The 17775-nt window shown below is 41.5% G+C and overlaps 1 protein-coding gene across 6 annotated transcripts in view; it reads right to left on the bottom strand.

Moving 5' to 3' along the window:
- Positions 1 to 13163, bottom strand: part of LOC111954376 (nuclear factor 1 B-type) — a 114686-nt gene extending 101523 nt beyond the window's left edge. For 2 of the 6 annotated variants that reach the window (XM_023974108.2, XM_023974102.3), the window contains exons 1-2: positions 5514 to 6112; positions 942 to 1473 (exon numbers count right to left, since the gene is read on the bottom strand). In XM_023974108.2, the coding sequence (XP_023829876.1) occupies positions 942 to 1473; positions 5514 to 5543 (562 nt within the window). In that variant the 5' untranslated portion in view covers positions 5544 to 6112. Of the gene's footprint in view, positions 1 to 941; positions 1474 to 5513; positions 6114 to 7741; positions 8047 to 13049 lie in introns of those variants that run through there. The other 4 variants (XM_070436006.1, XM_023974092.2, XM_023974073.2 and 1 more) reach the window with 4 other exon arrangements.
- Between the last annotated feature and the right edge of the window lie 4612 nt (positions 13164 to 17775).

Genomic DNA, 17775 nt, shown 5'->3' with positions numbered 1-17775 from the left:
ATCACTCTCTATCATAAGATCAAGAAATGCTATGACTACGTTTGAGTTTATAGGCATTAAGTTCATTTCTGTAATACAAGTTTTCATTCTATTTTAAAAATCCAATACATTTACATTTTCTTACCCAACAAATCATGTAATGTATATTTTGCCAATGTAATCTACTGTATTTATGCACTATTTGTGGAAATTTTGTCAATTTGATTAATTGACTATATGCCGAGCTTGAAGTAACACATTTGTTCATTTTATATCTGTCTCCAAACCATATTTATCAGTAAAAATCTAATGTAGGAACTCCGTGTTACAAAAACMAGATTAAATATCTAATCAAAAATCAAGACTGATATCAACATTTGTCAGGAAAAAAATAAATACTGTACAGCCATAAAAAAAACGTACATTTCTCTCTTTCCCTAAATCCCCTTTTTAAAACCATAAATTCTTGTCCGTCACATCAAATTATGTTCTAATTTCTATTATGTTCAATCATCCAAAAATGTACAATACATTTTGTGAACACATAAGTTGTCAGCACTTTAATGTAGTAAGTCTTTGTAAAGAGAACTTGTGTGTGCCTAAAAAACACAGCATTCACAACTGCACCGGTATCAAACCAATCAGAAGAGAAAAGCAACGCAACACACACTATCTTGTCTTCTATTGTCTGTGTGCGCAAATTATGTGTGAATGTATATTATGGTCGTTATACTGGTTATATTATATTATATTATATTGTATAAAATAATGTAAAGCCTGATTGCACATTTGACTTTTTTTTCTTTCACAAAAGGCCAGCCACCTTCTGAAGCCACCATAGCTGAGAGACTCCAACCACCCTCCAATGAGGCGGCAAAGATGGCAGCAGATATGACCCATGACCTTGGCCAACCCCTAACTCCACCCACCCAACCAGTGATTCACACAGTAATTCAACCTACCTTGGTCCTGGACATAGTATGCTAGAAACAAGTCGAGCTCCTTGACCGACACTGTAATGTGATGCGGCTGGACGCAAAGTGCTGGGTTGGTGCAATGCGGCGACTTGACGAGGCGCTCTCCGTCCGTACTTTCCAACGGGATGCCTTTGAACAGGATGACCATGACCAGGTCTAGGCGCCACACCTTGTCGGCCTGCCGCAAACAGTCGATCCGCCGGATCTTGCCCTTCTGGTCGGGGTTAGAGAGGACGCAGCACGGGTGCTTCTTGCCCGTCACGCTGAGCACAAAGTCCTCGCGGTACTCCTGGCGGATGTCCTTGCGGAGCTTGGCGAGGAGCCTCGAGGCCCACTTCTGCTTGATCTCGGGCTTCTCGCTGAGCAGTTCGTCCTTGACCGCACGCTCCTCGTCCTTAGACATCCGCTTCTCATGCTTCTTGAAGAACTTGCGTTTCCTCGCCTGGAGGTTGAACCACGTGTAGGCGATGGCACGGACGTGAGGGAGAAGTGCCTCGATGAAGGGATGAAATTCATCCTGAAAGGCAAGGGGGAAGGGAAGATAGAAGAAAAGAAAAAGAGAAGTCATGTCAGGTGACTTTTCCCCCCAAAAGTTCCCATTCGATAAGCCAGAAGTCACCCTGAACAAAAAATAAATAGACAATACACACATCCACCTTGTTACAGAATACCTTATATACAAAAGTTGACATTAGGCATTTTGTGGTTAGAATACAGTAAAATTATAACAACAACATTAAAACAATTCTGTACTGGAGACAAACCACAATGTCATGACTGTCACATATTGACTCCTATAAGACAGTCAAGTCTATCTGGTCTGAGAGTTTACAGCACAAATCTGTTCAGAAAAAAAAGGAGAAACACCATCCTTAACACCAGTTTTACCATCTTAAATACGGCTGGGGTTACATCCCAGAAATAACAATCTAGGTTGCCGAAGACATAAGGATGCCACTGTGTTTATTACAACCGCCAACACCACAATACAGCAAAGCCCACATTAGAATGTAGCTGTGTGTTCCCGTTTCCCATTCACATGCTCTGACTAAGACTGCTGGGAAGCCCACATTAGAATGTAGTCTGGTGCTGTTCCCGTTTCCCCGCACATGCACTGACTAAGACGGCTGGGAAGCCCACATTAGAATGTAGTCTGGTGCTGTTTCCCGTTTCCCTTGCAACATGCTCTGATTAAGACTGCTGGGAAGCCCACATTAGAATGGTATCTGGTGCTGTTTCCGTTTCCCCCGCACATGCTCTGACTAAGACTGCTGGGAAGCCCACATTAGAATGTTGTCTGGTGCTGTTCCCGTTTCCCCTGCACATGCTCTGACTAAGACTGCTGGAAGCCCACATTAGAATGTAGTCTGGTGCTGTTCCCGTTTCCCCCGCACACGCTCTGACTAAGACTGCTGGGAAGCCCACATTAGAATGTAGTCTGGTGCTGTTCCCGTTTCCCCAACCACGCTCTGACTAAGACTGCTGGGAAGCCCACATTAGAATGTAGTCTGGTCTGTTCCCGTTTCCCCCGCACACGCTCTGACTAAGACTGCTGGGAAGCCACATTAGAATGTAGTCTGGTGCTGTTCCCGTTTCCCCCACACATGCTCTGACTAAGACTGCTGGGAAGCCCACATTAGAATGGTATCTGGTGCTGTTCCCGTTTCCCCCGCACATGCTCTTGACTAAGACTGCTGGGAAGCCCACATTAGAATGTAGTCTGGTGCTGTTCCCGTTTCCCCGCACATGCTCTGACTAAGACTGCTGGGAAGCCCACATTAGAATGGTATCTTGGTGCTGTTCCCGTTTCCCCCGCACATGCTCTGACTAAGACTGCTGGGAAGCCCACATTAGAATGTAGTCTGGTGCTGTTCCCGTTTTCCTTGCAACATGCTCTGATAAGACTTCTGGGAAGCCCACATTAGAATGTAGTCTGGTGCTGTTCCCGTTTCCCCCGCACATGCTCTGACTAAGACTGCTGGGAAGCCCACATTAGAATGTAGTCTGGTGCTGTTCCCGTCTCCCCAAACAAGCTCTGATTAAGACTGCTGGGAAGCCCACATTAGAATGTAGTTTGGTGCTGTTCCCGTTTCCCCCAAACAAGCTCTGGACCTAAGACTGCTGGGAAGCCCACATTAGAATGTAGTCTGGTGCTGTTCCCATTTCCTCCGAACATGCTCTGATTAAGACTGCTGGGATGCCCAGATTAGAATGTAGTCTGGTGCTGTTCCCGTTTCCCCCAAACATGCTCTGACTAAGACTGCTGGGTAGTTGGCACGAGGATCATGCTCCCTCACACTTGCATTTCTCTTATCAAACTGTCCACATTCCAACATGTATTTGCCCTTCGCTGGAAGTGGAGAAACGATAGTCTAGAAGGGGGGACTGGAGTGTAGTCAAAAATGCTCATAGGCCGTTATTAACATTGGTTTGGGACTAGGTTGCAGTCCCGCGCCACGTCCCTTAATGTGTTTTCATAGATGCATGGCACTTACTCCGAGTCATTCCTAAATCTAACCAAGGTTGACAATGAAAATGGCATCTTGGCACAACCTGCACATTCTTTCTAGTTCCTCTGCTCCTTTAATAAGGGGGGATTGAAATGCCTTGTGCACGGCAGAAATTAAATCCTTCTAAATCCACTTTAGGTAGGTAGGTTAGATTTGTTTTTCCTCACAAATGTAGGCCTGTCTATAGGTAGCTTGTTTGACTGCAAAGTGCAATGCCAAGGAGCATGTCATTTTGACGAAGACAAATTATTKTGAAAAGTATTAGGTGTTTAATGATTCAAATTCCTATTTATAAAACCAACTTCATTGCAAATACTTTTAAGTTTAGACAAATCTATGGCCAGACTAAAGTGTTTTAATACATGTTTAAAATAAACAATAAATAACAAAGCAATCTCATATTATACCTGTTTGGGCTGAATAAACAGCAAAAAACTTAATCAGAATGTCATTAACATTTCAAACTAAAAAACTGTGAGACGGTTCTTTTGAAAAGGGCTTTGGAGGAGTTAAACCACATATTGTTCTTTGTGTAGGCAGGCAGACGCGCTCTGGGAAAACCACAGAGATCCACTCCCTCCTGTATCTAGGCTCTCATGCTACCCGCATGGTGTTGCTCAGAGAAAGCCACATCGTTGCTCTGCACAGTCATGTGCCAATCAAACGTGACTTTGGGCGCTGAACTAAAACACTGAAGCAAAATCGATCATTAATAACAACTCATTACGTTTTTAACAAAGTATGAACTGATGTTGTTATAGCCCTTTTGCTTTAGAAGGTGAGTTTCTGAAAGATAAAAAGCTACGTTTTTTGAGGCTTTAGAAGAAAAAAAATTAATATAATCAATATTGCTGTGAAGTGATAGTACATTTTAAGCAAGACATTAGTTGTTATAAAAGTGAAGTTAGTTTCTAATAATATTGCCAATAACTGTTGATACAGTAACAGTAAAATATATATATATATATATATATAACATTACATGAATTAGCTTTACTTACAAAGGGACCATAATGGCATAAAATGTCCGATTTGCTACATTTTAATAAATTGTATTTACACAGCAACCAATTACAACTCAGAAACTTCTTCCCGTCATATAAGAAAGTAAGCCGAGTTTGCACTAGAATTAAGGTTTAGCTATGCAACATTTCTAAGGTAAGCCTTGGAATTGCATGTGATGCTGTGTAAGACAAATGAGTTGGCAAGGGCCTTGTGCAGTGAACTTCAGTTGAGGCCATAAAAGCCCAATCCTCTTAAGCACAAACTAAACCACATCTCAGTCAATCACTTACTTATGCCAAGTAAAATATAAACAGTCAAACTGAGTCAGCCAAAAGCCATGCTACTCTGTCTAACCACTGAATCAACCAGTATCATTGTTTTCATCTTCATTCACTGCAAGTGACTCCCATGCAGCTCACCTGAGTGAAACTCTCTCCTGAAATGATTATTTTAATTTTATAATATTACCAGGCCATAACCAAATTGGGGTAATCTAAATATATATAATAATAATATAATTTGGTTAAAGGGTAATCTGTTGATTTGTTTCAGTTTACACATGAGACACGGGACAAAGGAATGTAGTTTTGTATAATTTCATCTGATAGCATGATTATGATCACGGCATTTTAGAAGATAACTTTTACTGTAGTTTATGTCGAATACACATGGTGGTACTACACACACTCTTTGGGGGGGGGGCACACATGTTCTTTCTAACTCAAAATTAACTTGTCATCCTATAATACAGGCTATTTCGTGCACTTTTAATCAACACACGTAAGACCAGGTGAAAACCATATCCATACCAAAAGTTACACAAAACCAATGGCTGCTACAAAAGATACYCAGTATACGAACTATAGTTTTATACAAAACACGACCATTTTCAAAGCATTGTTTTGTCGATAGTCGTCTGGTAGTGCAAGTGACTATCTTATAACTAAGATAGGCCGACTCATTAAATTGCGCGGCACTAGCGTATATAATAAAGGCACATAATCGATAATAAGAAATCAAAACTTAAAATCATTCCATATACCTGAGTAAGACAAATCGGAGAGTACATCATGAGCCAGCAGTGTACACAAAATAGGTACTTCAATTGATTCTTCTGAATGCCAGGTATAGGCTACCACTTTATCGCGCCATTCCTCCTTGCCCGTAAAGCACCATGCAAGATTGTGGAGAAGTTATCCGCGCAAAGGTGTTATACAAGAACATCAGTTAGATTGTGGAGGTCCAAAAAATCCTCTGTTCTCAGTTTAAATGGAGACGATAATGGAGACGATACGGCAGACAGGCTATTCTTTTCCAAAGCAGCACATTGAATCCCTATATGGCTATCTCAATCCGAGCCGGTGAATGAAGTTAAAAAGAAAACCCACTTTTCTGGAACAGTGCGCTTTATAATGTGAGAAGTTAATTCATGAAAGCGTTGTGAAAAGTATAGAAAGCGCTGAATTTCAGATTCCACACTCTTCCTGTTCAAACTTGATAACCTATAATATCGACCTGTACACCCTCAGTCTGCACGYTACTAACAAACCCGTCGCCAATATGTTTTCTCTCACTTAATTACACAGTCACAGTCATACTCCTCCTCCTCCAACAAACGCATTCCATTTCCACTAGCCCACCTTTTCGTCTCCCTCAGAAAACACAGCATAAAACGACCCCCCCCCCCCTCTCTTGCTCTATGAGTTATGATTTTATGAGCGGAAGACTTTGGACCAGCGCCCCGTTCAAAAAGAATCGCAATGGAAAATTCCCCTCACAGATACAGTAAGGACTCGAGACATTATTCGAACTCTGTTTTACATACATCTTTAACCGGGTCGATCATTTTCCTTTACTGTATACAGGCATATGTAACAGAAAATCAAATAGAAATGCCCAATATAGCGTATAATAAACTTCTAAAATGCATTTCTCACGCACTCCACAATATATACAATGGCCCCCTCTACTTACAATACATGTTGAAACACCTTTAATAAAACTGAAAATAGTTTAGAATTTCTGCAAAAAGCTCAGTGAAAGACCTGAAGAAATGTAACCACTCTCAAATGCATAGACTGAGCTATGGATACAAGGACTGGCCATCCATGATATCAACATTATAGTTTTAACCATGTTTTGAGGTTATATAATGTTTGTTTACATGGACATTCTTTACAAACATTGGAGTAAAAACAGCTTTTGGGTTCTGGGTTCTGATGAGGCATGACAGTTGAACTYAGCTCGTGAGGCATTTATAAAGTATATTCTTCAAGAATCAATGGGTACATATCATTAATTTATATGTCCAAAAATYGATGTAGCAACTGTATATTGCCACTTTAAATGTCGGCAAATATATAGCATATGGRCTTTCTAAACTATGCCAGTTACAGGAAACTGTTCAAACCGTGGTATGTCACCGTGGCGCGTGGTTCTGATGTAATTTGGATAAACAGTGGACTGGTTCCAAAACTCTGACACACCTGAGGTCATTACAATTTCCGCATGACCCACCACATAAACGAGACAACAACATTTTCCAACACCACAACTCATAGCTACGACCTATGAGGTCCCGACTAGTCATACAGATCCACCATTTAGGAACTACTGGAACAGCGCAGAGGACAGCCTGTCAACGACTCTTCGCTTCAACTCCACAGTAATATACATGTACTGGCCTAAACTACCATTTTGTGTCAAACATAGTAAACAATGTTTCATTATTAATCCTGAGAGAGTAAAAAGCGATTACGCGTAAAAGTATTCMCGACAATTTCGCCAATGGCACGTAACCTGTTTTTCATTGCACGCGGAGGAACATCGTGTTGTTAACCTTTTCACGGAAGTTACGGCTCATTATTGGACTATATAGCATTGATATAAATATGGTGTAAATTAGAACAATTATCCCTACAAATGTGCACTTTTTCGTTAGCAGAAAACTAGACATTGTTGTAAACGCCTTGCCTCTGTAATCTCCTATAGAATTGCTCCATACATTACGAATGAAGTTCATTGCCAACAAAGGGGGCAGGGGAGGTTAACGCAGTATGTGTGCCAATACATTTTCTTTGGGCGCTCCTCCGACCAATGAAAAGCATTTGCATATCTGTTAACGGGTCTTGTCCAGTTGTGATTGACATAATTCTATTCCTGCTCAACCAGAGCGGGTTGCAGTGAAGAGCAAGTCAACAGTAGGAAAAGGCGATGTTGTAACAGTTGTAAAATGACACATTATTGCAATAATAATCCACGTTCACGTACCATTGCACTGTATTGCATGGATTTAAAGGGGGATCCTGGAACCTGGGTGAAACACAAGCCGATGCCTTCACATTTCTCACGTTCAACTMTGTGCTTTTCAGGCTTTTTGTCTTGATAGTGCTTGCAACAACAAAAAAACGGAAGAGAATTCTTGGCAGAAATGCGTGTAAAATCAAGTCGCCTCCCCAAAAAATCTTCCTTCCTCTTCAAGTCTTACTTTTGGATAGGTTTTGGGTTGTTCAGTTGTTGTTGAATGCGATCCAGAAGAGGCTGAGTTTTCGGAACTGGGCAGGTCTACGCCTCACTTTCCCTATCTGACTGCCTTCTCTGTGCCGCTCTGCGCAGCCAAAGAGAGCTCCGCACTAGAACTTGGATTCTCGCCTCTCATTGGTCAGTGCCGCAGCGGCCTCACGACTCCGCTTGTAGACCCTTCACTTCCGCTCGCTACTCAGTGTTTGTGGCAATACATGACAGGCTGCAAACTGCTGGACTGGCAGAAGTTGTGGTTATTCAGTGGTTATAGATGTGAGTTAATTTATGTTATCTGTGGTTACAAGGAAACCCCCCCAAAATGTGTTTGTTAATATGTCAATTAGACATATAGTCATAACACAATGTTATTATATTATAGGCTATAGCCTACTGGCCACTAATAATAATAATACTCTTTATGAAATTGCTTTTAATAGGCATACTATTATTAGCATATTACCATGATTATTATACCAGGTACTTTTATTGTTTTTACAGCCCATCATCTAAAATAGTTTTCAAATTGTACAAAAGGCTACCAACAGTGAGGCTACTGTCGTTTATTGATTTGAACTAGGCTTAAAGAACTATTCTTGGTGAAGTATTTCCATAATATGCAAATCATTCATATTCTATATGAGGCAATTGCATCAATTCTCTGGACCAATACAGTAGGGAAGGTCAGGCTTGGGTGACTCCAAATGATAATGGATAATTTACTGTGACAGGATTTATACAGTCCACAGACTCTGCATTTTGTTTCATACATTGCCATTGTAGTTCAATATTTTATAATTAAAAATGCTTAATGAATGATAGGCTAAGTGAATATAGCCCCAGAGGACGCGACATAAATATAAATGCCCAACAGAACGTGGATATGGCCTAGAGAGGTCACTGAATCTAACCGTCTAATATAATAAAGCTGATTAGAAAGTTATTTATTTGTTCTATATAACTTGTATAACTCCGAAATGAAAACAAATATGTATACGCTATATAATTTAAGTGTTTTGCACAGACCTTCAATCAATGCAACAATATTCCATTTGCCAATTAACATTGATTGTTCAATTTGCTATAAGAGCAAATTAGGCTGCTTTATTCAATTACTTTTGATATTGTCCTTGATATAGTCCCTGACATGCATGCAGGGGAAGAATGCACTCTGCAAAAACGCAGAGGCAAATTAACTAAACTAGCGCTATATGTTATAACATATGCTCTCAAAATGTATGCCTATCTGACAAACACATGTTTTACGATAAATAGGTTACCGGTAATAAAGAACTTTTACCATTGTCCTCATCTGATTTCAACGCCTAAGCTTTTTTTTTACAGCAGTCCTTCCCTTCTTACGAAGAGGGAACTGGTGTATAAATCGACACCATGCACGGAGAGAGGTTGGAAAAATTGGTCAACCGAAACATCGAAGACTGCATGATCCCTTTGGTGCACTGACTCCGCTGAGAGTGAACTTGAGAACATAGGTTATTTCATGAGAGAAAATGTGAGTTTTCATACTGCCTCTTTCACAGTAGGCTACTCTATTTGAAATGCTGTGTGTTTTGACACTCTCTAGATAACTTTTGATTTMGAGTATTTTTGGCACGCAATTATTTCTAGATAAATGCATGAATGAGATGCGACAAAATCTAAGACGTAGCCAAAATAACATTTTCAGATCTTCACATGAATTAATGTTTTTTACCCATTTTACGCACGCATTACGCACAACGTGCCCACAGTTTTTACATGTATTTTTTTTGCATTAAATGCGTTGTATATGGTCTTCTTTGCTATAGCTTACTGTATGCAAATGGTAAAAATCTTTTCAATGATAATATACATTTACATTTACATTTAAGTCATTTAGCAGACGCTCTTATCCAGAGCGACTTACAAATTGGATATACATTGTGCTTATGTCGACCCATATGTATTTGGTCACGCCTTACAAAACGCTCAAGTGTCGGCYAGAAGATTTCAGTGCGCTCAAAGTCACTGAACCTTGTTCTATTGGCCGTTGGACATATGTTGGCAATATGGATGTGATTAATATGTTGCCTTTTGATCAAAGTGCATGCTGAGTTTAACCACGTAATGTCATTGCATAATATTTTGATTAGGATTATTCACTAAGATTTCATAAAATAATCATAATTTCGAATGTCCATTGTTCGTTTGAAACCATGAACTCAAAGTCGCATTCGACAGCTACTATCAGGACCTTTGTATTCTACATTTTCTGTAAATTATATTGTTTTCCAACACTGTACACTCACTGTACTCTAACAACACTCATACTTAATGTGGCACTCATTTGTGTGTGTGTGTGTGTGTGTGTGTGTGTGTGTGTGTGTGTGTGTGTGTGTGTGTGTGTGTGTGTGTGTGTGTGTGTGTGTGTGTGTGTGTGTGAATTTGAATGCATGAAAGACAGAGGAAAAAGGTCCCTTTCCCTTAAAATTACCAGAAGGACTGGTGTATATTGATATAATGCTAGAAAGAGAGGTGGAGTATATTGATAAATACATTGATGAATCAACAGACTTGTATAGCAGGTAGGCGTAGCACAGAGATAGAAAGCATGTAAATGGGGTCATCAGTTGCAGTTGCAGTTGCTGGGGAGATTTGGACCAGATTCATGGATTGGAGGAGAGAAAGGAGAGGGGAAAGAGAGCCCTGCTGGTGTCAAACTGGGCCTGTAGACTATACAAGGAGCCAAATAGTGGGCCAGACAACAACATTGACTTGGAGAACAGACAAGGAAGATTGCGAGAGTCATAAGTGTATCAGACAAGATTATTAATAATGTTACCCCTGTTTTTTATAGTTATGTGAAAATTAAATTCATAATTKAATTGATTAATTGACCACCATATACAGCAGTGATTTTTCTGATCATTGATTGACTTGATGGTTAAAAACACTATTGACTGTAACGCTATCCGTTTAAAATATCTGTCTTATCTTTGTGACTATTGCCCCCCAGTGGTGTTGTGTGGGATTACATCACACATACTTTCTGAAATAGTATATTGCAGTGGCGAAAAAAATGTAAGAAAAGGTCTCTCTCATAGTTTCTCATTTTAACTTTATATTGATGTTGAACTGCAAACCCAGTGTGGATATTACATCATCAAAAGCCTTCCCTATAATCCTAGCAAGACATTACTGAACTTACAAAAAAATATGTATTATTGGTATATGGATAAGTTCTCACTTTACAATACATAAACTTTATACCATAGTAATAACATGCTACTGCGTATGTAAGTACAGTGTAATGACAGTGGATGTACATGCATTGTAGAGTGAGGGGAGGTTCATAGAATTGAGATTGTATTTCATTTTCTATTCCAGTAGGAGGCGCCAGTGTTCTTGATTGTGATAACTATATCGTGAGTTTGGCACAACAGTGGCTTGGGACTGACAAATCCTAATTCAAGTGTCAACATCAAACAGACATGAAAGCACAGTGTAGAAACCCACTATGTGCAATGACACAATTCCGGCAAAAGCAGGCTATGGTCTGTATCCCATTGTGAGGTTTGACACTGTTAGGAATAGATTTCTAAATAAACTGGACCTGAGAATTGATCTCCTATTGTCCTAGACCTAGACACAAAACAAGCTGGACAAATGAGCTTTAGTTGAATAAAAGTTTGTCAAACCACAAATTCCTTTGCTCTGGAGAGAAGTTTCTCCTAGATATAGATCTAGGGTCAGCTTCCCCTCCCCTTAACCATTAGCGGGGGAAATGCAAAACTGACCTAAGATCAGTGTCTAGGGGTAACTTCCCGCTACACGACTTCCTTCACCCTGGGAAATGCACGGTACAACTGCCTTTTGTCTCAGATCGCTAAATGAACATAGTAGAGGTGAACTGGAGGGAAGCTCTCATGGCAGAAACACAAACTCCTCGGTATCTCATCATAACCATAAAAATAAAAATAAAATGTCTCTCGTCCAACGTCTCCTAATTTATCTACACTGTCAATTCTTTCCACCCCTTCTTCAGGTAGGAGGAAAACCTTTCATTCATTTGGTATATTACATCCAGCACACTGATCAAATCCAATAATAATATCCATCTGGAGAAACACATGAACAGGAAAGCAAAGCTAGCCTGCGGATGTACAGTATCATAAATAGGGTTGACACCAAATCAGACGGGGAAAAAACAGAAAATCTGGAATCCTCCAACTATAGGATCTCTAGGAAACTGTAAACATGACATAAAAAGGATAACAATGAAAACCTGAGCAGTTGCTAAGCAAAGTTTAGGAGGAGCGATAGGACTTGGGACAGAGAGGTAGTGGTATTCTGTAGCCAACCCAGGGATGCTCACTAGAAGACATTAAAGTGCTAGAGAGGGCTGTTTCACACTTACACAAAGACCACCACCGTTGAGGACACCCTGTTCTCATTATAGCAGCCATTCGGGAATGTCAAGTTCCAGTAAGCTCATCTGTGATTGCTTGACTTAGTCATCTAAACAAGTACAGCGTTTGGAGAAGTTGTGATCGCTGGGTGGTCAACACGCTGATTACGAAGCACTGTAGCTGTAACCTGTCTGTTACAGTAAAGAACCATTGCCAAAACCGTTTCAAACGTAGCCCTTCTAAAAGCTGCTCAGGCTTGACCTGTAGACACAGTGTCACAGCTCAAAAGAGAATTAAAGAGAATGAGGTCTAACATATTGACAGGTATTGTAGCGAAGTATAATACAGTAGCGGCGCCAGTCGTCAGACTTACTTCAAAATGTATTGCCTCTCAAAAAAAGCAATCTGGGCAACTTGGGCCAACGAATATCTATTTGTGCTAACTAATACCTGACATAAATGCCCTTTAAATTCGATCATATTTGCAGCTGAAAAGTACAACTCACAGCAACGTTGAGCTTGGTCAAAACAGGATGTAAAAGAGAGGGAGTAACTGTAAGTTGCTAACCGTAGGTCGCTCTGGATAAGAGCGTCGGCTAAATAACAAAAATGTAAAGGTAGAACGACAGCAACATACAGAGACAGTGAGAGAGAAAGAAACCAGAACTTACCATCCACCAGGTTCTGGCTGACATATCGTAACATAGCTGCCATTTGATGGCACTGTCTGAAGCTTTCTGCCCAGCCATTGTTGTGTTTGCTACCTTCATCGGACGCAGCTCAGTGGAGGATGAGACACCTAATCAAGGAGAGATCAGTCACAAGTGGCATGCTGTGCTACATGTAAGCCAATCCTACCTGACAGACTGCATTATGGGAAGGAGGCTACAACACGACCACTGACCGTGTCCAGACTCCCTCATATACCCAACCAGCTTTCTCTCAGTCTGTGTGTGTGCGTGTCTGTCTATTTCTCTTTCTCACACATGCAACACAAACACACACACACACACACCCCTTCAGCCTGGATTAATCTTGAGAACAGGAGCATCATTCTTTTGTAAGGTCTCAGAGTCAGCCAGTGGTTGTTAAGCTGCTTTGTTGTGACGCAGTGCTGGCTGAAGTTTACTTGTATTCTTGAGTGTTTCAACTTGTCTTACCTATGTTCCATATAAACATTTTATAAAACAACAAAAGTCACATGGTCGACTTCTGCAGATTAATGTTACATACTATACATCCCCAAACAACCAAGAGAATACCAGCTTTGTTACTTGGTTAGGCCACACAAGAAAACAAGTGATTTTTCTTCTGAGAAACAAGTACCAACATATTATTTAAAAGGGCAGTAGAAAAGACCTTCTCTCTCCTGCCACATTCCAAGCCACCAACTGGTCACATTGTCCTCTTCCAGGCAGCTGGGTTACCCCACGTGAACCGTGGGTGGACTGAGCAGTAAAACATGAATGGCAGTGGTTCTGAACTGTTGGCATTCAGAGTCCATGGCATTTAGACAGAAGGCCATTGGAAATAATACCTTGAGTGTTGTGCAAATAACCTCTTGCATGCATTTGCCCCCATGCTCGTAGAAGGGGACTGTGAGATCTGAACTCTTCCTTTTGTGAAGCACTTACTGCATGCTGCTAAAGTTAGCTACCTGATTAGTTAATACCAACACAATAAGTGTCTGTTTCCCGGACACTGAATTAAGATTAGTGCTAAATAAAAAGCTATTTCAACTGAGATTCTCCATTCACCGTGCATTTCAGTCTAACACTAGGCTAAATCTGTGTGCGGGAAAATGTAGGTACCAGCCAACAAATGGCATAATTTTATTACTGTTATTGTTCTAAATAGTACTGTAACATCGTATTAAAATCGAAGGTTCTACGCCCATTTATACTTACTTGAAGATCATTTACTTTAAGATAATATACTTACCTTAAGGGTCTCATTCACTATACTGCTTATGCCTCTCAAACCACATGGAATAATCTGCAACAAACTAAAAACAAAATACATTACTGCCTTGGCATAACTTACACAATACAATTCTGAATATTGTCAAGGATAAACAAACAAACACTGATAACCAAAGTCAACATGCAGATTTGCAGGTGTTATAGCAGGTGCAGCGAAATGCCAACAGGGCAGTAGAATGCCTTATGTTACCAGCTCCAACAGGGCAGTAGAATGGCCCTTATGTTGTTCCAGCTCCAACAGGGCAGTAGAATGCCTTATGTTACCAGCTCCAAACAGGGCAGTAGAATGCCTTAATGTTACCAGCTCCAACAGGGCAGTAGAACATCTAATGTTACCAGCTCCAACAGGGCAGTAGAACGTTTATGTTACCAGCTCAACAGGGCAGTAGAAGGCTTATGTTACCAGCTCAACAGGGGCAGTAGAATGCCTTATGTTCAGCTCAACAGGGCAGTAGAATGCCTTTGTTACAGCTCCAAACGGGCAGTAGAATGCCTTATGTACCAGCTCCAACAGGGCAGTAGAACATCTAATGTTACTGCTCAACAGTGCAGTAGAACAACGTTCATGTTACTAGCTCAACAGTGCAAGTAGAACAAACGTCTCATGTTTACAGCTCCAAAGGGCAGTAGAACGTCTCATGTTTACTAGCTAACAGTCGGCAGTAGAACCAAACGTCTTCATGTTACTAGCTCCAACAGTGCAGTAGAACAAACGTCTCATGTTACTAGCCTCCACGTGCAGTAGAACAAACGTCTCATGTTACCAGCCTCAACAGGGCAGTAGAACGTCTTATGTTACCAGCTCCAACAGGGCAGTAGAATGCCTTATGTTACCAGCTCCAACAGTGCAGTAGAATGCCTTATGTTACCAGCTCCACAGGGGCAGTAGAATGCCTTATGTTACCAGCTCAACAGTGCAGTGAATGCCTTATGTTACCAGCTCAACAGGGCAGTAGAATGCTTATGTTACCTAGCTCCAAAGGGCAGTAGAACATCTAATGTTACCAGCTCCAACAGGGAGTAGAACGTCTCCATGTTACTAGCTCCAACAGTGCAGTAGAACAAACGTCTCATGTTACCAGCTCCAACAGGGCAGTAGAATGCCTTTGTTACCAGCTCCAACAGGGCAGTAGAATGTCTTATGTTACCAGCTCCAACAGGCAGTAGAACATCTCATGTTACCAGCTCAACAGGGCAGTAGAATGCCTTATGTTACCAGCTCAACAGGGCAGTAGAACATCTCATTGTTACCAGCTCCAACAGGGCAGTAGAATGCCTTATGTTACCAGCTCCAACAGGGCAGTAGAACGTCTCATGTTACTAGCTCCAACAGTGCAGTAGAACAAACGTCTCATGTTACCAGCTCCAACAGGGCAGTAGAATGTCTTATGTTACAGCTCCAACAGGGCAGTAGAATGTCTTATGTTACCAGCTCCAACAGTGCAGTAGAATGCTTTATGTTACAGCTCCAACAGGGCAGTAGAACGTCTCATGTTACCAGCTCCAACGGGCAGGTAGAATTGTTTATGTTACCAGCTCCAACAGTGCAGTAGAACATCTCATGTTACTAGCTCCAACAGGGCAGTAGAACGGCTTCATGTTACCAGCTCCAACAGGGAGTAGAACGCTCTATGTTACTAGCTCCAACAGGGCAGTAGAACGGCTCATGTTACCAGCTCCAACAGGGCAGTAGAACGTCTCATGTTACTAGCTCCAACAGTGCAGTAGAACAACGTTCATGTTTACCAGCTCCAACAGGCAGTAGAATGCCTTATGTTACCAGCTCCAACAGGGCAGTAGAATGTCTTATGTTACCAGCTCCAACAGGGCAGTAGAGTCTCATGTTACTTAGCTCCCACAGTGCAGTAGAAACAACGTCTCATGTTACCAGCTCCAACAGGGCAGTAGAATGCCTTATGTTACCAGCTCCAACAGGGCAGTAGAATGTCTTATGTTACCAGCTCCAACAGTGCAGTAGAATGCCTTATGTTACCAGCTCCAACAGGGCAGTAAGAATGTCTTATGTTACCAGCTCCAACAGGGCAGTAGAATGCCTTATGTTACCAGCTCCAACAGGGCAGTAGAATGTCTCATGTTACCAGCTCCAACAGTGCAGTAGAATGCCTTATGTTACCAAGCTCCAACAGGGCAGTAGAACGTCTCATGTTACTAGCTCCAACAGTGCAGTAGACACAAATGTCTCATGTTACCACTCCAACAGGGCAGTAGAATGCCTTTATGTTACCAGCTCCAACAGGGCGTAGAATGTCTTATGTTACCAGCTCCAACAGGGCAGTAGAACAAATGTCTCATGTTACCAGCTCACAACAGGGCAGTAGAATGCCTTATGTTACCAGCTCCAACAGGGCAGTAGAATGCCTTATTTACCAGCTCCAACAGGGCAGTAGAATGCTTTGTTACCAGCTCCAACAGGGCAGTAGAACATCTAATGTTACCAGCTCAACAGGGCAGTAGAACGTCTTCATGTTACTAGCTCAACAGTGCCAGTAGAACAAATGTCTCATGTTACCAGCTCCAACAGGGCAGTAGAATGCCTTTATGTTACCAGCTCCAACAGGGCAGTAGAATGCCTTATGTTTACCAGCTCCAACAGGGCAGTAGAACATCTAATGTTACCAGCTCCAACAGGGCAGTAGACGTTTCAATGTTACTAGCTCCAACAGTGCAGTAGAACAAATGTCTCATGTTACAGCTCAACAGGGCAGTAGAATGCCTTATGTTACCAGCTCCAACAGGGCAGTAGAATGCCTATGTTACCAGCTCCACAGGGCAAAGTAGAACATCTAATGTTAACAGCTCCAACAGGGCAGTAGAAACGTTCTCATGTTACTAGCTCCAACAGTGCAGTAGAACAACGTTCTCATGTTTACCAGCTCCAACAGGGCAGTAGAATGTCTTATGTTACCAGCTCCAACAGGGCAGTAGAACGTCTTATGTTACCCAGCTCCAACAGTGCAGTAGAATGCCTTATGTTACCGCTCCAACAGGGCAGTAGAATGTCTTATGTACCAGCTCCAACAGGGCAGTAGAATGCCTTTGTTACCAGCTCCAACAGGGCAGTAGAACGTCTCATGTTACCAGCTCCAACAGTGCAGTAGAACAAACGTCTCATGTTACCAGCTCCAACAGGGCAGTAGAATGTCTTATGTTACTAGCTCCAACAGTGCAGTAGAAAACGTCTCATGTTACCAGCTCCACAGGGCAGTAGAATGCCTTATGTTACCAGCTCCAACAGGGCAGTAGAAATGTCTTATGTTACCAGCTCCACAGTGCAGTAGAATGCCTTATGTTACAGGCTCCAACAGGGCAGTAGAATGCCTTTATGTTTCCAAGCTTCCAACAGGGCAGTAGAACGTCTCATGTTATAGCTCCAACAGTGGCAGTAGAAACAAAC

Source organism: Salvelinus sp. IW2-2015, linkage group LG3, assembly GCF_002910315.2.
Source record: "Salvelinus sp. IW2-2015 linkage group LG3, ASM291031v2, whole genome shotgun sequence".
Taxonomy (NCBI): domain Eukaryota; kingdom Metazoa; phylum Chordata; class Actinopteri; order Salmoniformes; family Salmonidae; genus Salvelinus; species Salvelinus sp. IW2-2015.
This window is presented reverse-complemented; position numbering and strand designations above follow the sequence as displayed.